General features: G+C 48.9%; 1 protein-coding gene across 1 annotated transcript in view; it reads left to right on the plus strand.

Moving 5' to 3' along the window:
• Positions 1-20,140, plus strand: part of LOC140393721 (uncharacterized) — an 87,797-nt gene that overhangs the window by 51,132 nt on the left and 16,525 nt on the right. Inside the window, exons 2-7 of the mRNA XM_072480039.1 lie at positions 885-1,004; positions 2,023-2,088; positions 5,113-5,265; positions 10,505-10,673; positions 11,723-12,216; positions 19,573-19,628. Coding sequence (XP_072336140.1) covers positions 885-1,004; positions 2,023-2,088; positions 5,113-5,265; positions 10,505-10,673; positions 11,723-12,216; positions 19,573-19,628 — 1,058 coding nt within the window. The remainder of the gene's footprint in view (positions 1-884; positions 1,005-2,022; positions 2,089-5,112; positions 5,266-10,504; positions 10,674-11,722; positions 12,217-19,572; positions 19,629-20,140) is intronic.

A 20,140-nucleotide genomic window follows, 5' to 3' on the forward strand; every position in this document is an offset into this window, starting at 1 on the left:
AGACTGACCAGTACAAATGACAGAGATTGGCTGGGACTCGGTTTGATTGATTGGCTGGTAGCGAATGAATTGGCCCACAAGGCTGTCCTCTGCCCGGCAACAAGTGGTGATTGGATCTGATCCCCTTGGAATGTTTTTCAGAGGGGCTGAGTTAATTTCAGTTTGACTTCTGGCAGTCCTGAGGAAGGTCTGCAGCCCTCTTCATTCCTCGTGTCTCTCCAAAAAGGCTGTGTTTCTGAGCTGGCTGGGAACCTTTGTGAATCGATATACAGGAGAACCATTACAGGCCCTGCAAGCAGAATCCAGAACCGACCAACACTCTCTGCCGAAAAGGCTGATGTGAACTGACCAACTCTCATCTCCAGTAAAGGCAGAGGCCTGGAAATAAACCACGAACTGAAAGCAAAGTCTGATGAAACGGGGGGGGCTCAGTCTCACTGGGATAATTGTGAGTCCAGGCTGTAAAACAAGGCCTTGGATTTACAAGCATACTATGGAGGAAGCCTGCAAGGAACCATCACCTGAAGCAAAGACTATTTTCTCTTTCATTTACGTTTTTTTCCCCTTTTCCCCTTTCTGTGTTTGTCTGTCATTTGTGTTAGTGTAAAGGGTGGGGAGGCTACTTATTAATATTTAACCAATTGTACCTGCTGTGTATTTCAGCATTATTCTCGTTATAAATAAACAGTAATTGTGATTCAACTTACAAACCTGGTGACTGTAATTATTGGGCCGCAAAGGACCAAAAACTTTGGGTATTTTTCTAAGAATTATTGGTTGATTCACTTGTATTGTGACTCTGGGAGGGGTGGCCCTGGAACTCACCACCCACTTGCCCAATATGCACAGTTGGCCATAACCATATTTATTGTGTTTTATTGCAGGCACTCTGCTGCTTGTGCCTCGTGTTTTTGCTGCCTGTTGCTGCAGCAGGAAAATGGTGCAACAACCCAGATAATTTCAAATGGCTAAGAGGAAAGCTTCAGGACGAGATCGACAAGCTGGTTAGAGAAATTAAGCAATACAATGCGCACTTTTGACTGTAGCATCGCCTCGCGTATTTCCTGTCGTTAACCAGCCACTCTTGCTTTGGTATAACTTATGCCCTGCGCTCATAATCCCTCGTGTTAGTTTGTCATGTTTGATATACCCAACTCCGCTCAATACAATCGTTCCTAATTGGCCCACACTCCCCTACGTAATTCAGTGCCAGTTCGCACCAACTTACCTCAGGCACAATGGGCGCGATCGAAGGGCCCCAACGCGCCCGACTCAGTGACGAGGCCGTTAAATCATTTGCGATGCTTGGAAAACCTCGCGAGATCTTGTTAGACGTCGCATTCTGATCCAGATTTACATATTTAATTGATCGGTTGGGCCCACTTAAATATGTCGGTGCCCGATGCCCACGAAGTCCATGAGCAAATGCCCTGCCAGGGAGACCTTACCATGCTGCCGCTTGACATTGTTCCAGGTGTAACGGTACCTAGGGGTTCTGCCAGGCCATCGGAGGTGTGCGGGTGGTAGGGCTCTGGGCAGGGTCTGACGCTGGCACTGGTGCTGCCACCAGAGCATGTTGGCACTGCCACCCGGGCACCCTATCAGTGACATCCTGCCCAGGTGGTTGCCCATGCCAGGGATCGGGGTGCCCTGCCCTTCTGAGGTGAGGTGGGGAGGGGGGTTTAGAGGACCTCCTAACAGGTAAGTTGTGGCATGGGAGGCAGGTCCAGAGGCCGCGGTGGGAACTCTGAGGGGGTCAAGAGATCGGGGCGCAATATAAAAATGGCGCCCCAATCTCTTCCTGCACAAGTGCAGGAAATGGAGTGCGGGCTCGGCAGGGCATTCCTCACCAAGGCCAAAAAAAACTCCAGTGAGTCCCGTTTGATAGAAAAGTCATTCTGCCAATTGCACCTGCAGTGCTGACAAACACCTCACTAAACGTACCCAAAACTGGACTCTGTTCATTTCCCGTTAAATTGCGCCCAATAATTTTAAGAATCTAACTGTACCTCTCTTTCTCAGGATGATAATCTGCTCCCAAGTATGGTCAAATACAGCATCTTTAAGGATGTGAACACAGCTGGACTGGTAAATCATCTTATTTTCAGTTAATGTTACAATAAAATAATTAGACTTTGGGCTGGATTTAATTTTATTCCCATCTGGAGTTTTGAAGGCGCCGTAGGGGGGAAGCGGCATTAAATCGAGCCGGTGATCCATCTGCCACTTGCTCGTCCTGCTCCCAGCGCAATTTTACCAGTGGCGAGTGGGAAGGGTCTGGTGGCCTGCCCGTTAGTGGGCCAATCAATTCCCTTCCCACGTAAGGGCCTCAGCCTGCTTCCAGGATTTAACAGGCATTGGAGAGGCCCATGCCAAGTGACAAGCCTGGCAGCTTGTCCTGCATGGACCAGGGGCAGGAAGGGGGAAGGTGCTCCTTAACTGCCCACCCTTGGCCCATCGGAGGGCCTCCCCAAGGTGTAACCAATCTTCCACGTTCTCCTCGCCCCTGTCATTAGATTCTGGCCATCTTCCCCCTTGCACCCCCACCCATTTCCCTTGCCAATGCCCCCTTGCCGTTGCCCCGTCCTCTCATACGTGCCTCTCTCCAGTTGACATTCCCTCATCAACGTCCCACTGTGTCAGAGAATCACACAGTGCAGAAGAGGCCCTTTGGCCTATCGAGTCTACACCGATGTGTGAAAACCACCTGACCTACCTACTAAATCCCATTTACCAGCACTTGACCCATAGCCTTGGAGGTTATGTTATGATGTGCCAAATGCTCATCCAGGTACGTTTCTGTAATACCGGCAATGGCCACCATTTCTGGTGGCGCTGCCCGTACTGGAAAACTGTCAACCTCTGATTGGCCGGCCGCTCTCTGAGGCAGTATTTCTGTTCCTGAGCGGCAGGCGTCCTTCCTCCAATTGGCTGCCAGCAAATGACTGCATGGCATCTGTCTTGCCCCAGTGCAGCTCTCACCCCCATCTGGGTGAGGGGGACGAGGGAGGTTTCTGGATTGTTATATCTCACTGAATGCATACTATTTAGACTACAATAAGATCTAAAAGTATGTCACAATTTAATTTAGAGGCAATTTACGGCGGTTTGCTAATGTGTCTGCACAACTTGATTGTTGGTTATCTGTACATGGCAGATTTTACATACTGCCTGAATAAACATGTCCTGGCATCAGGGAAGATTTGTTGCACAATAAATGTGACTTTAAGCCAACTGCTTATGCACAAGGTTGTTCCTGTGCATTTACTTTATTGTTGTGCAGTTGTTGCAGACTTGCCCCCTGGTCTGCAGATTTGTCCCATTTAAACAAAGAGTCTGGAACATAAGTGAAGCATAAATATGTGAAGGGCCATTAATTTTCACAAGGTAAAATTAGACCTTTTATTAACACTGCACATGTAGCTTTCAAAGAACTTTGTCGAAGACACACAAATTGTTTTTACTAATCCTATAAACATATGTTCTGAAATCAGTCAAGAAATCCATTTGGAAATTCCGAAGAAACATTTTCACCCAGAGTGGTGACGATGTAAAACTTGCTACCACACAGAGCAGTTGAGGTCAAAATCTGTTCCAAAGTTCATGCTAAAAAACAAAGTTGGTGACTAAATTTCCTATTTTATCTGGTAAAATAGAGGCAAATAATTTTATTAACCGTAACAACGATGAAAAGAATATAAAACATAATTCACGTTTTTAGCTCAAAGTGCTTCAAAACCAATAAATTATTTCACAAGTTGAGACACCCTTATTATGTAGGCAGATGCGGCAATCAATTTGCACACGGGAAGATCCTGATCCTGAAGACAGTATTGTATTGGAGTGTCAGCCCAGATAATGTGTTCATGTCTTTGGAGTGGGATTTGAACCCTTGGTCCTTTGATTGAGAAGTGAGAGTGCTGCCACTGAGACAAGGTGGCATGTACCATCTTCTCTTGACGCAGCTTTAATAGATTCAATCCCTCCAATTCCTTCCTCTCTTGTCCTGAGAGTGACTTCTGCAGTTTTATTGGTAGCTTTCTGCGAGCTTAGTTAAATGACCATTCTTCACATGTGATCTCAGTAATTGCCAACAGTTTATTTGATAGGGGCCATCAGGGTTGGGCCAAACCAGCTCTCACTTGGAGTCTGAATGGGCAGGATTCTCCGGCCACCCAAACTCCGGGAGGTGGCGCGGACCTGAGCGTGCCCGACAGCGGCGGGAGGCTATGCATGTTCACTGGCAGCAGGATTCTCTCTACTCGCTGCTAACAATAGGAATTCCCATTGAAGCCGCCCAATGCCTTCAGGTACGCGGCCGCCAGAATTAGTGACTCCCACCGGCGACAAATGGCCAGAGAATTCCGGCCTATGAATAATAATAATATGTGCTCACATTTGCAATGAAGGTGGACAGTAGGCTCACAAGTTAGTCTTTAAATGTTTTGATTTGATTTGATTTATTATTGTCACGTGTATTAGTATACAGTGAAAAGTATTATTTCTTGCATGTTATACAGACAACGCATACCGTACATAGGGAAGGAAGGATAGGCTGCAGAATATAATGTTACAGTTATAGCAAGGTGTAGAGAAAAGATCAAGTTAATACGAGGCAGGTCCATTCAAAAGTCTGATGGCAGCAGGGAAGAAGTTGTTCTTGAGTCGGTTGGTACGTGACCCCAAACTTTGGTATCTTTTTCCTGACGGAAGGAGGTGGAAGAGAGTATGTCCGGGGTGCGTGGGGTCCTTAATTATTCTGGCTGCCTTTCCGAGGCAGCGGGAATTGTAGACAGAGTCGATGGACGGGAGGCTGGTTTGCGTGATGGACTGGGCATCATGTGAGAACCTGGGCTTATTTCCCCCTCCCTAACACAGTGGCAGCAAGGTCAATTGTATTGTTCAGTTTTCTGCTAATGCCCTGTGAACTGAACCTGATACCCCCCCCCCCCCCCTCCTCCTCCCCCTCCATGTCTGCATATGTCCAATCCAAGTGGGCTTCCCTCAAAAGCATCATGCTTACTATTCCTATTGTCCATGCGGGCACAATGTGAGCTCTTTCTTCCACGTGGCATAAAGGTTCCAATAGTTTCATTGTCTTCTCCCCAACAGACTTATCCGTGTTTCATCGTCGTCACTGCTGAGCAACTGAACAACACTCTTCTGCTCCTGATGAGCCACTTTCGGGCAAACTCGTACACCTACAAACAGACCCAGCGGGTGGTGAAAGTTCTAACAAATCTTTACAGGGAATGCTCTGATGAAGTATGTGCTTGTCTTTCTCGCTATTTTGGGGGGGATTAAGTGATATGGGAATGGGGTTGCCCTGTAGTCCAATGATTGAGCTGAGGAGAAATGTCTTCACTAAGTGCGTTCGAACTCTTCAGAATTCTCTACCCTAGAGGATTGTGGCGGCTCAGTCATTGAGAAACTAAAGACTGAGGTTGATATATTCTTGAACTCTGAGGGATTCGTTCAGTATCAGAATCGAAGGGAGAAAGTGAGTTGAGGTCAAAAGATCAGCCATGATCTTATGGAATGGTGGAGCAGACATGAGAAGCTCTATGACCTATTCCTGTTCCTATTTCTTCTTATCTTTATGGCCATTATGAAGCGAGCCCTTTTGGGGGGTGGGGCGGGGGGGGGGGTGTCGCCATGGAGTCAGGCACTATTTTTGGGGGCCACATCACTAACCTGCGGGCCTCATTTTCTCAGAATTGATACAGATGGATGTGAGCAGGTCCTTCGAGGAAGTCTCTGGGCTGGGTTTTGTTTGATTTTTGATTTTGATTTGATTTGCTTTATTGTAACATGTACCAAAGTACAGTGAAAAGTATTTTTCTGCAGCTGAGGGAAGGTACACAGTGCGTACATAGTAGACAAAAAGAATAATCAACAGAGAACATTGACAAACAGTGATTGGTTACAGTGAGGAACAAGGGGCCAAACAAAGCAAATACATGAGCAAGAGCAGCGTAGGGCGTCGTGATCAGTGCTCTTACAGGGAACAGATCAGTCCGAGGGAGAGTCGTTGAGGAGTCTGGTAGCTGTGGGAAAGAAGCTGTTCCTATGTCTGGATGTGCGGGTCTTCAGACTTCTGTACCTTCTGCCTGATGGAAGGGTCTGGAAGAAGGCAATGCCTGGGTGGGAGGGGTCTCAGACAATGCTGTCTGCGTTCCTGAGGCAGCGGGAGGTGTATACAGATCAATGTGAGGGTGGCAAGCTTGTGTGATGCGTTGGGTTGAGTTCACCACACACTGGGATTTTCAGGCCCGCCCGCGGTGTTGTTTTCCAGCTCGGCATTGACCGGCAGCGTGATCGCCCGGTCCCGCCTTTGCCTACGGTTAGCGAGGCCCGCCTGTCCCGCCGCAGGAGGTCACCTGCAACAGGGACTGGAAGATCTGCCATCGGGAAGGACCAAATAATTCAGCCCTCTGTTTTCTTAAATGCCAAATGCTCGCCCATTTGGAATGCTTATTTGGAGCCTCAATGCCGTGAGCTCCAGAATTCCCATTCTTACAGCTGGGTGTAACAATATGTTGCGAAGTTGCTCTTCAAGATGCCACACAGTTATTTTCTCAATAATGCATCTTCGATTGATTTATATTCTCTGACCCTTGCTGCTGTTTTGTTCTGCAGTAACCACTGCTGTTGCCATTAGATGATCGATGGGGAGCGGGGCTGACTATATAGAGCCGGGACAATGAATACTAGGCGAGGGCCCCCATACCGGACCAATGGAGGGTACAAACAGGTTGATGCCTCCATGCAACATATGGTGCAACATACGATTGATATTCTGAAACCAATATTCTGCCGTCGGACAAGTCGTGTGGGGTCTTGCACCAGAATTAGTGCAAGCCCAGAATTGCCAAATAATGTTTCAGACAAAGAGGGAGGCTGTTTCAGTCAGTGGAAGGTTAGAACATAGAACATTACAGCGCAGTACAGGCCCTTCGGCCCTCGGTGTTGCGCCGACCTGTGAAACCACTCTAAAGCCCATCTACACTATTCCCTTATCATCTATATGTTTATCCAATGACCATTTAAATGCCCTTAATGTTGGCAAGTCCACTACTGTTGCAGGCAGGGCATTCCACGCCCTTACTATTCTCTGAGTAAAGAACCTACCTCTGACATCTGTCCTATATCTATCTCCCCTCAATTTAAAGCTATGTCCCCTCGCACGAGCCATCACCATCCGAGGAAAAAGGCTCTCATTGTCCGCCCTATCTAATCCTCTAATCATCTTGTATGCCTCTATTAAGTCACCTCTTAACCTTCTTCTCTCTAACGAAAACAGCCTCAAGTCCCTCAGCCTTTCCTCATAAGATCTTCCCTCCATACCAGGCAACATCCTGGTAAATCTCCTCTGCACCCTTTCCAATGCTTCCACGTCCTTCCTATAATGCGGCGACCAGAATTGAACGCAATACTCCAAATGCTACCGCAACAGAATTTTGTACAGTGCAACATGACCTCATGGCTCCGAAACTGAATCCTTCTACCAATAAAAGCTAACACACCGTACGCCTTCTTAACAACCCTCTCAATCTGGGTGGCAACTTTCAGGGATCCATGCACATGGACACCGAGATCTCTCTGCTCATCCGCATTACCAAGAATCTTACCATTAGCCCAGTACTCTGCCTTCCTGTTACTCCTTCCAAAATGAATCACCTCACACTTTTCTGCGATAAACTCCATTTGCCACCTCTCAGCCCAGCGCTGTAGCTTATCTATGTCCCTCTGTAACTTGTAACATCCTTCCGCACTGTCCACAACTCCACCGACTTTAGTGTCATCTGCAAATTTACTCACCCATCCTTCTACGCCCTCCTCCAGGTCATTTATAAAAATGACAAACAGCAGTGGCCCCAAAACAGATCCTTTGTGGTACACCACTAGTAACTGGACTCCAGGCTGAACATTTCCCATCAACCACCACCCTCTGTCTTCTTACAGCTAGCCAATTTCTGATCCAAACTGCTACTTCACGCTGGTTGATTGACTTTGGCAGAGGAGAAGGAGTACCATGTGCCCGGCATGCAGTGGTTTCTTCCCCAGTGCTTGCCTTTGGTGAGAGCGCAGGCCGTGTAATTTACTACGGAGTCTCATTATCCTGTCAGGAGCTCACTCAATGGGAGGAAGAGCTGCCACCCCTCAGTCGGAACCTCCCGTTTAGACTGCAGGACTCTCTTTCAAATCGTGGGATGGTTTCTACCAGCATCCCTCTCCTTGCACAGGGAACTTGCTTCATTCACTGAAGTAAAAACCTGCCGAGTCCGCTGAGGTCCACATGCCCCTCTCGGATTGCTACCTCCCAGCCCAATCCAATCTGCACTTCCCCCATTTTTGCATTCAAGGGCAGTGTTTGTGTATGATTTGTGAAGCTTTTGGTCGCTCTGCATCTGGCAAAGGAGCTGGAAGGATTTCTGTCACTTTATTCATAGGAGCCATCACCGCACGTGTTGCTATGTGGCCCAGTACCCACATCATTCCCATTGGAGCAGGGTGTGGTTTCCTGAGCAGATACGTTAAAGACTTAGGGCGCGCATCTCCAGCCGTGTTCGGCTCTTGCTTGAGGGCATAGCGGCCGGAGAATCTCGGGAAAGCCATCCAGCAAGCCTCCCAACAGCCTCCGCGCCTCCCAGGATTCTCCGAAGCCTCGGGAGACACCCAATTCAGAAACCCGCCCCAAATGGGCATGACCGAATAATCCTACTTACCACCTACCTGCGCGGGATCCAACAGCCTCCTTTGATTCACTGACCTCCCCAGGGAGGCTGCAGCTGGGCTCCTATTAGTGCTGGTCCACACAAATGTAGACCAGGTGGAATGGTACCCGCGGGATCTCCTGGGCCACCGGAGGCCCCAGGGTGGTCAGGGTAGCGCAGGGTGGCACCCTGGAACGTGGGCACCTTGGCACTGCCCAGCTTGCACCTTGGCACTGGCACCGCCAAAGTGTCTGGATGGCACTGCCAAGCCAGCAGGAACACTGCCTGGGTGCCAGGGTGGCAGTGCAAGGGTGTCCGAGTGCCAGGTTGACACTGCCAAGAGCAAGGGGGGGTCCATGCTCATGAAATGAGGGTGGAGGGGGGTTTGAAGGGTGGGGGAGTGCAGGGCAGGTAAGTAGGGGCTTCTGGGAAGTTGGGGACATGATGGGTGGGGGTCCTAGAAAGGAGGGGATGTTGTAAAGGGGCTTGGGGGAGGCCTGAAGAGGGGGGGACCCCCAGGGACCCCATAGCGGTGTGTCCTCAGTTGGGGTGTGTGGGGTAGTGTCCATGAGTGTAGGGGGTGACATTGCCCTTGGGTGGAGGATGTGGAGGTCCCACAAGCTCACTTAGAGATCAAAAAATGACAGCCCGATATCTGAGTTCAGCTCCCCAATGCTGAGTGGCATGGTAGCACAGTGGTTAGCACAGTTGCTTCACATTCGATTCCCGGCTTGGGTCACTGTCTGTGCGGAGTCTGCATGTTCTCTGCGTCTGCGTGGGTTTCCTCCGGGTGCTCCGGTTTCCTCCCACAAGTCCCAAAAGATATGCTGTTAGGTAATTTGGACATTCTGATTTCTCCCTCTGTGTACCCGAACAGGCGCCGAAATGTGGCGACGAGGGGGTTTTCACAGTAACTTCATTGCAGTGTTATTGTAAGTCTACTTGTGACAATAAAGATTATTATTTTAAAAATTCTAAGTGTGGCCTAAACTGGTGAGAAACTGCGCAGGGCTCAAAAAAGTGACTCAGTGTCATTGAACATTGAATAGCGGTGGGGAGCCCGCCGGCAGAGCCGCCAGGAAACCCGCCACAAATTAACTTCGACATTTTGGGGGAGATTCGAGCCCTTAAAGTATCTGTCGGGGAGGACTGTGAACACATGAGGCTTTGAAAAACCAGTTTTACCCTAAACATGTGACTCTCATGGGTTAACTTATGAAGACGGTGGTTAATTTTAAACCTGCGATTGATGTATTTTTGTTGACCAGAGGTAGTACGGGTATGTGGCAAAGATGGATAGATGGAGTTAGGGTGCACGTCAGCCATGACCTCATTGAATGGCAGAAGAGACTTGACTCCGATGTTACAGTAAGTGTAAAATAGAGCATTTAGGGCTTCTGAAAAACAAGGAAGGAAAACCTGGAAGAACAATTCCTATAAAACTATATCTACACAAAAGAGAGACTCAGGAACGGGATGTAGAGGGAAGGTGGAGGTTAGAGGTGGGACACTAATCTATCCAATGGAGCCATTTTGTCCCACAGATGGTTTTAGCTGGAAATTCGAGGGTTACACAAAAGGCTCCAATCATTGACTAGTTTAACAGTGGTGCAGGAATTGTGTCAAATACTGAGTCGACGGTTCAATAACCATCATCTGGAAAAAGGATGTGACAAATTTGTTTTTTATCGGACTAGTTTACAAAACATGCATCCGGAAGTGGGACGTAACTTTTTTAAAAATGGGCAATAAATACTTGTTTCATTTATTTTTGTTCTGCTTCACAGAGTTCCCATCGATGTGTGAAACCCTCCACAAAGGCTGTCACAGCGTGCAGAAGTGATCTGTTTGCGTACTTTCGCGCTGTCTTGAATCACTATGAATATATATTTGATCAGTGTCATTCAGTCAAAGAAACCTCAAAGCAGTCAGAGGGATATTGTTTTTTCCTTGAAGGTATTTGACATTTTGAACTATCTCTGGTCCCAATCACCTGTCAGATTTTCTGCACACCTTTGCGACTTCCGTTTTTGTCATATTAACTCGAGGCTCTGCGTGTTCTCTGCCCTTATTTCCAAAACCTAGGACCTCATATATTTACTTTTGACCCTTCAGCTTGTTACCTCAGTCCGCTGTCTTTCTGCTCCTTTACGTCCTTGAAAGTTCAACCGTTTAGTTTCAGAGCTTTCTCTTCATTGCTTCTTCCAAAACATAGCAGCCCCCCGGAGCACGAACGCCTTCCTGCTCAGAGTATCGCCATTCATGTGTAACACGTCATATTCAGGCAGCACGATGGCACAGCGGTTAGCACTGCTGCCTCACAGTGCCGAGGACCCCGGTTCGACCCCGGCCCTGGGTCACTGTCCGTGTGGAGTTTGCACATTCTCCCCGTGTCTGCGTGGGTTTCGCCCCCACAACTCAAAAAGATGCGCAGTGTAGGTGGATTGGCCACGCTAAATTGCCCCTTAATTGGAAAAAAAGAATTGGGTAACTCTTAAAAAAAAATGTTTAATAACTTGTCGTATTCACTTACAATATCTCAGATTATGGATATAGAGTTAGGTTGTAGATCAGCTGTGATCTCATCGAGTGGATCAACAGGCTCAATGAGTTAAATGGCTTCCTTATTTTCCTCTGTTTCAACCCAATTTTACCTCTTCTAACAGTACATCCTGATCCAGCCTTTACAACTTTCTCCTTTCATATATCTTGCTATCTACTCATTACAGCTATTCTCCTCCAGCTTTCTGACTACCACCTCACCTACATTATTTCCTTTTATTGATGTTTGTTGAAGCTCAAATTGTTCATGTCCTTTTTAGTGACATTTGTCCTTGATTTGTAATACAATGTTGTTACATGGGTGCTGTGCTGTTAAGGAGACATAACCGAGTTAGCATACGCCAAGTGACAAAAGAGAGTGATTGAGGGATCTTTGGAACGTAGATATTTGGTTCATAGTAACACTTCTTTGAAATAATTGACTTATTCACTCATTCCTGCAGCCTCCAACATCTCCGTCTCTTCAAATTGCTGCCTCGTTGACCTTCATAATGGATGGCATTCAAGCAATTCTTACACAGACTCTTCCAGACCACCTTCATCTAGCGTCAGCACACCGCAACTTTTCTGCTCCTTGATGTCTCCTGCAACGACAGTAATGGGTGTCGTGTCTACAGTGACCAATGTAGTCACAGAAGACAACAAGAGCGATTTAGTTAGGAGCATGTCAACAGATGCGCCACATACCAGTGATTGCAACTTAATACAATCAACAGCTAATTCACGTGGAACTTTGCCTGGCGTACTGTCCGCTTCAAGCACTGCTGCATCTCCATCACAGACTGCCAGTGAACCCAATGAAGTAGCAGGAACAGTTAGTTCACATAAAGACGGGAAGCACGTGAACTCGCAGACATATCTGTATCTATTCATAGGAACTTTAGTTGTGCTCGTTCTCGTTATCTTTGCACTGATCCACTCATCCTGCAAGCTAAGGGTAAGAAATTGTTTCTCCTTATTTCTTCATGTGTGGGCAGGACGGGTCACATTGCTGCCTCACGGCGCCGAGGTCCCAGGTTCGACCCCGGCCCTGGGTCACCAACCGTGTGGAGCTTGCACATTCTCCCCGTGTCTGCGTGAGTTTCGCCCCCACAACCCAAAAGATGTGCAGGGTAGGTGGATTGGCAACGCTAAACTGCCCCTTCATTGGAAAAAATGAATTGGGTAATCTAAATTTTTTTTTTAAATGTCCTCTTGTGTCCCACTTTCCATGATTTGTCCTTGAAATAGGTAGCTGAATTTTAATTTCAAAATGTGGAGTAAAAGACAATTTTGGAACATACTGGGAGAGATTAAATGGCATTTAGAAACAGATTGAAACGGCAGTAAAGTTTGGGAGGAGATTGTTCCGCTGGTTGAAAGGTGTGGTGTTGGGTGCTCTGAGGTACAGACGAACCAACACGGTTGCGATTGGTACAACGCAGTTTTATTCCAACTAGTTATTTACACATCTGACTTGGTACTCAGCACGTGGTGACTGTGTGAGTGTCTTGTTAATGAGGTCCTGGCCTTGTCCTGTCTCCAGATGGACTGGCCAGCAGGTGTCGTGTTTCTTGTCTTATACTGTGTCTGCTCTTGTCTGTGATTGGCTGTCGTGTTATGTGTGCTAATTGGTCTGTTGGTCTGTCTATCATGATGTGTGTGTTGTGATGTGTGTTTGAATATCATGACAAAAGGGAAGATAGGGGAAGTGTAGGCTTTCATGGAAATAAAGGTTTTCACGGTACAAAGCCAAGGAGAAATGGATGAAAGATTTACATGTTTCACTGTGAGTGAATAAGTACCAGCCTAGATTACCTGGCAGTAAATAATAATAATCTTTATTAGTGTCACAAGTAGGCTTACATTAACACTGGAATGAAGTTACTGTGAAAAGCCCCTAGTCGCCACATTCCGGCGCCTATTCGGGTACACAGAGGGAGAATTTAGAATGTCCAATTCACCTAACAGTATGTCTTTCGGGACTTGTGGGAGGAAATCGGAGCACCCGGAGGAAACCCACGCAGACAGGGGGGGAGAACGTGCAGACTCCACACAGACAGTGACTCAAACCCGGGGTCCCTGTTAGTCGGCGTCGCTCCGTCAGGGAAGAATCAACGTTCTGAGTGAATTGCTCCGCCAGCTCTCCGTCTGTGGTTTCCCAGCCTCAGTGACGGGAAACGGGATCCATCGGGCCAAATATGGGGAGGCATCTTCAAACAACAGCAATGTGTTTGTCAATCTAATTTCTGTCACGGTTTAATATGTTGGCCTGAATATTTCGCCCAGCAGGGCCCACACTAGGAGGGCCCAGAAACAGGTGTGAAACCCGTTCGCATCAGCGGTCAGTTCCAGAGCACAATTTTACACTGGCTGGCCAATTAACTTGCGCCAATTAAAGCACGTTGTTAAAGGCTGAGTGCTACTGGAGTGCGCGTGAAGAGGGCGGGCGTCGAGAAAACGGAGCGTGCAGGCTGGCATTCCGCATGTGTTTCCTCAGGGGGTCAGCCGCCGCGGAGCTGTCTCGGGGAGCTGCCGACCTGTGGAAAATGAACAATGACCGACAAACTATGCGAAGGGTGTCCAGGTGGCACATTAGAGCACAATCCTCAGGTGCCAGGCAACTGTGCTAATTTTATTGCAGCCCTGACATTTCATTCCCCTCTCGATCGAGGTTGCGGCTGAAATTTAAAGGCTGCCCGCCCACTTGATCCGTCCCCCCGCCAACATAAAACCGGAAAGGCCGTATCAACCTGCCTCTGATTGACTTCTCAATGCACTACATTGCTTGCTTGATTGTCAGCAGGCACACTTCTGACTCTTGCACAAGTCTGCCCACTGAAATACTGCGTGAGTGAGTGACGACATTGGGATGTGTCATCGCCCAGGCAATGGAACATTCTGGCTGTTTTACAAATCTCTGCAGGCGAGTGACCCCTATCCTCACACACCTACACCCTCCAGTCATCACACCACTGCCAGCCATGCCCTGGACCAAATACCGTGAACTTTACTCGCTATACCCCCTCGGTCGCTCCACCTCCCACTCCGTCTTGAAGCTCATCCTTAAAAGCCACCAGACTGACCATGTCTCCTTCTTTGACCCACTATCCATTTTTTTATTTTTGATTGTCCCTCTGCAAAGCACTTTGGAACATTGCAATTCTCTCCCCACACCTAGTTATGCACTAAGGCAGACTTTTGCCTGTTTCCATAGATAGTCATTCCCGGAACAGGTCGCTAGCCTGTCGCCTATAGCTCACGGGGCGCCGCTCCACATCAAGGATGATTGACCAGGAGTCTCTCCTCTTACCGCCAACCATTGGTGTGTTGGAAGGATGCTGCAGGTGGACTCTCAACCTGTTTGGCCGCGTTATGAATCAGCCTTCCTTGGATGTCAAGTCCTGGTGTGGGACTCAAACCCAGAACGGCTGACCGCGATCGTCCCGAAAGGGAACAAAGTTCCCTAGGCCCACAAACAAATACCCCGACCTCCCCCCCAGGGAGCCCGAATGCAACATGGGAGGGTTCCCCGCCCACCCCACCTCGCCCCTCCCAACACCCACGTGGGCAATCCCGGCCTGATCGCGCGTGCGCAAAAAATGCCACCTTGGCAGTGCCAGGATGGCACCCGGGTGGCACTGCCAGGGTGCCAGGCTGGCACTGCCAGGGTGCCAGGCTGGCACTGCCAGGGTACCTAGGTGGCACCAGCAGTGTCAGGGCACCACCCTGCTGAAAGGGCACGCAGCTGGGGGTCCCGATCCCCTTGGATACCCCCACGAGCGCCGTTCCATCTGCTCTCCGTTGGTGGAGACCAGTACCGAACGGCGCTCGCCCGAGATCTCCGAGGCGAAGGGATTGAATCCCAAAGCCTCAGGTACCTCGGCAATCTGCACATTAGAGTAAGGCTCGAGCGCAATGTGGCAAGTGAATCGTGGCCAAAATGTTATTTTGAGGAGATTTCATGGTGTGATTCCTGCCAGGTGAATAGGCGCGATCCAGGCCGCAATTCACCCACAATTAGTCATTGGGCGTGATCTTCCCAAAAGGGAACAAAGTCCCCGAGTGAGCACGGTTAGCCGCGTGTTTCCCTGCACTCGCAGTGCCAAGAAACACATGACCATGCAACGCGACTCACTCTGAATAAGGAGCCTGAACAGGGAACACATGGCCGAGACCGCACACAGCCCCGTTTCTTGCAATGGGGAGTTCTGCTCACCGGAACTCCCCGATGTAGCGAGAGATTGGACGCCATTTTGGGTGGGATTCACCTTGCAACGTCCCGCGAGACGGGTAGATGCCAGGGGCCGGGTCTCCCGGCTTTCAACAGCCACGGCGTGCTTTTCCGGCTCAGCGTGACTGGTGGATCGTATCTATTTATCTTGGAACTTGGGGACATTCTCACAAAATCATCCCATACTTGAGTTTTTTCTGGCACGGGGAAATAAAGACTCCAGCAAGACCGGTTCCTCAGAGATTGGGGTGTCCTTTTTAAAGGGTGCCTAGTTCTCAAATTTAGGTTGGGGACCCCCCCCCCCACCCACCCATGGACATCACAACCCCCTGCAGACATGGATAATAGCCCTAACCGGAGAGACAACCTCCCCCCCACCACTAAATGACCCCACGCCCCCCCCCCCCCCCCCCCCCCCCAACACACCATCCAAGCATGAGGCACACTTCAGGCCCTGCCCAGTGGCACTGCCCTTGGCATCTGGACAGTGCCGACCTGGCACCCCTGCAGGGTGTGACCCAGATCGCTTCGGGCACTGCCGGTTGGGATCATCGCTCCCGGTGCCCAGCGCAAAACCCATTTTTGGGCTCTCCCGCTATTCACCGGGTTTGGCGGAATCGGAGCCGGCCACAACGCGACTGGAAAGTCGCACCCAGTATTACGTAGAGGGGCCGATGAGTTGTTAAAACAATTGGTGATGGTGTCATGGAAAAGTATTCTTAACATCTGATATCTGTTTTGTTACTGTTTGTGTGGAGTCTATTACACAGCCCAGTAAGAAAGGACAAGTTAATGACTCACAAAAGCATCAGTCAGCCAGCAAATCCTGCACTTTGTGAGAATTTCCACAACAACAGCATAGCTCGGCCTGTCTCAACAGGCAAGGCAGTGATTTGGGAGCAGAGGTTAAATCTATATCTCAAGACTGTCAATGTTTGTCCCATCCCCACCAACAGATTATACACCTTCCAGACAGTCCATTCTGTAACAGCTGATTCGTTGAGCTAGCTTGGATGTACAGCAAGAAATCATCACAAATCGCTGCGTGTTTACTGACCTGGATTAGCTCCCAGTTCGACAACACCGGATAATTCTCAAACTCCTCCGTAGCCTCGCCTCTCCCTATCTCCTCCTGGAGTTTTACAACCCTCTGCGATCGCAGTGTTTCTCCCATTCTGGCCACTCGCCCATCCCCAATATCCATCACCCCGCCATTGGCAGCTGTGTCTTCAGCCCCAAGGTCTGGGCTGCCTCGCGTTTCTCAGAGGCGCGCTGTTTGCTGATGGCGGGATTCTCTCTTCCTGCCGCTTGTCAATGGGATTTCCCATCGAAGCCACCCGACGTGGCGGGAACCTGCGGGCGGGTTTGGCCTGCCGGAGAGAACAGAGAATCCTGACAGCCGGAGAATTCCGGCCCTGGAATTCCAGCTAAACTGCGTCACCTGGCTCTTCTCCTGTGAGCAGCCTGGAAATCCCCCAGGCACAACACACAGAGCTTGGTTTGTTGGCAAGCTCTTCCATGAATCCAGACAACCTAGGCATAAATCTCCTTTGCTAAAATCGGACAAGTACTGTGCCCTCTCTTTCCACAGCGTATCAGGCCAGGCAGCCCACCAGATTTTTCAATGAAAGTAGTAGCAATTATAATATAATAATCTTTATTGTCACATAGGGAGGCAGACGAGTAACACAAAGAAGCCGTTTATTTATGGTGTGTACTATTTACAAATGAGCCCGATTAAACTTCACCAGGTCCTCTCTCTCTCTCTGTCGGTCAGTTGCTATCTGCCCGATCTTATATGGACATGATACTAGCCCCATAGTTAGCGGGGGAGCTCATACTGCCCGGGTCATGTGTGGAAAACAATGAAACCAGCCCCCTGTGCTCCGTCCAGGTTACTACAACAATAATGGTGACCATCTGGATTGTCATGAAAAACCCATCTGATTCACAAATGTCCTTTTTTGGGGGGGGGGGAGTGAAATCTGCTGTTGTTACCTGGTCTAATCTGCAAGTGACTCCAGCCACTCGCCAATGTGGTTGACTCCAACTCTCTGGGGAGGCACTCGGTTATATTATAGGTGGATCACCACTGCCTTCCAAAGGAAATTAGGGGCGGGAGACGAATACCGGCTTTGAGCAGGGCCTGCGTCCCACGAATGGACGACTAAAGAGACTTAATTCTGTTACAATAGCTTCCCAGCTGTGATGGCCCAGTGGCAAAGCAGAATATCAGCTCCCTGATCAGGTCACTTATATATTCAGTATGCAGCACTCTATGTTCAGAAAATGCCTTAATGGTGTGCATCTTAGATCGGTGATTTCAGAATATTTGATTTGACTTATTGTCACATGTCCCGAAGTACATCTCTCAGTCTTTGAGAAGTATTGCGTTTTTTGCATTCTGTGACACTTCCCAAGTGTCTCGGTTACTCCTGTACTTCCAACCCGTGTGACAAGGTGACAGTAGACAACATTTCAAAGAATTTGGACAGATTGGAATGGTTTGGAAATTTCAGGTAGAATTCAACATAGAAATATTTAGAGTAATGCACAACGATATGAAATATCAACACTTTGGATGTATGTCTAATGGCCAAGGTGGGTAAGGAGAGTCGTGGCTCGTAACTTTAGATCATTCGTTGAAGGCTTCCCATTAAACCAAAGCAACTAGCCACGGAAATGACCAAATGATGGGCAGCACGGTAGCATTGTGGATAGCACAATTGCTTCACAGCTCCAGGGTCCCAGGTTCGATTCCCAGCTTGGGTCACTGTCTGTGCGGAGTCTGCACGTCCTCCCCGTGTGTGCGTGGGTTTCCTCCGGGTGCTCCGGTTTCCTCCCACAGCCCAAAGATGTGCAGGTTAGGTGGATTGGCCATGATAAATTGCCCTTAGTGTCCAAAATTGCCCTTAGTGTTGGGTGGGGTTACTGTGTTATGGGGATAGGGTGGAGGTGTTGACCTTGGGTAGGGTACTCTTTCCAAGAGCCGGTGCAGACTCGATGGGCCGAATGGCCTCCTGCACTGTAAATTCTATGATAATCTATGAAATGCCGCAAGGACATTTTGGGCAGGGATTTCCTGCCAGATTTTGGAGCCTGCTGCCAATACGACCAGCTCAGTGACTTACCTGAAGCAGCCTCTTAGTTGGCACCTCGGAGCTCACTGTCCAATGAAAGGCCAAGAGCAAATCCGCTGCATAATTACTTCACCATCCCTCCCCGATGAGCAGGCAGGCAATCTGCATGTCGCTTTGCCCCTGGTAAATCTCCAGAGTCGCGAGAATGCGTCAGAGAACTTTCCTGGCACATCTTACCCCTATTCACCCGACATGTCATCACGACCCCCATCGACCACACCCCCCCACCCCCCAACCTACCTCTAAGCGCACCATTATGGGGCTGGGAAAATACAGCCCCAAGTATTTACCCCACACAGTAGTAGGTCAGTGTAGAGATTCCTCTGGATACCCTCACATATAGTGAACTCTGCATTAATTATCACCTTTGAAAAGGACACGCATAGATATTAGCAACAGGATTGGCGATTAAAGAAGCAATTTCTAGGTCATGATGATCATAGAATTTGCAGTGCAGAAGGAGGTCATTCGGCCCATCGAGTCTGCACCGGCCCTTACAAAGAGCACCTTACTCAAGCCCACGTATCTACCCTATCCCCGTAACCCAGTAACCTTCACTTACTCTTTTGGACACTAAGGGCAATTTAGCACAGCCAATCAACCTAACCCGCACATCTTTGGACTGTGGTAGGAAACCGGAGCACCCGGAGGAAACCCACGCAGACACAGGGAGAACTCCGCACAGACAGAGACCCAAGCCGGGAATCGAACCTGGGACCCTAGCGCTGTGAAGCATGTGTGCTAACCATTGTGCTACCGTGCCACCCAAATGATCAGATGCTTTATGCGATACTGTAAACTAGAATCATGCCGTGACTTATTTAGAACTCAGCTGGCTGTGAATGGCAATGTAAAAGTGAGGAATAATTACAGAAAAAGACAGGAGAACATTAACTCTGCCATTTCTAGTCTTAACCTGATCTGATTTTTGTTGTTCCAGAGGCTGCAGCAAAGGTACTGGAGTGAAGTCTCGAGAGCCCTTGATCCAGCTGAGAGGTAAACATTTCCCAAACTTAGTTTGTGCAGGGGGTCGGGGCTGAAAGCACGAGCAACAGCGCCACACCCGATAGCTCCGGGGAACTACTCAGGGAGTCCGGTAATAATAGCTTCATTGAGAATTTGGAGGCAGTTTCGCCAACACTTCGGGTTGGGGGCAGGGTCAAGGGAAACGCCGATCCGGGGGAACCACAGATTTGAGCCAGGGAGGTGGGACGGAAATTTTCAGAAATAGGAGGAGAAAGGGATTAAGACACTAAAAGATTTGTTTCTTAGGGGTCGATTTGCAGGACTGAAGGAGCTGGAAGCGAAGTATGGGCTGGAGCAGGGGGAAATGTTTAGATACATGCAGGATCGAGATTTTGCCAGAAAGGAGATACAGAGCTTCCCAGGGGAGCCGGTCTCCACATTACTGGAGGAGGTGCTGACAACAGGGGAACTGGAGAAGGGGGTAGTATCAGCCGTTTACGGGGCACCACTTGAAGGGATCAAAGCAAAGTGGGAGGAAGAGT

Source organism: Scyliorhinus torazame, chromosome 17 (genome assembly GCF_047496885.1).
Source record: "Scyliorhinus torazame isolate Kashiwa2021f chromosome 17, sScyTor2.1, whole genome shotgun sequence".
Taxonomy (NCBI): domain Eukaryota; kingdom Metazoa; phylum Chordata; class Chondrichthyes; order Carcharhiniformes; family Scyliorhinidae; genus Scyliorhinus; species Scyliorhinus torazame.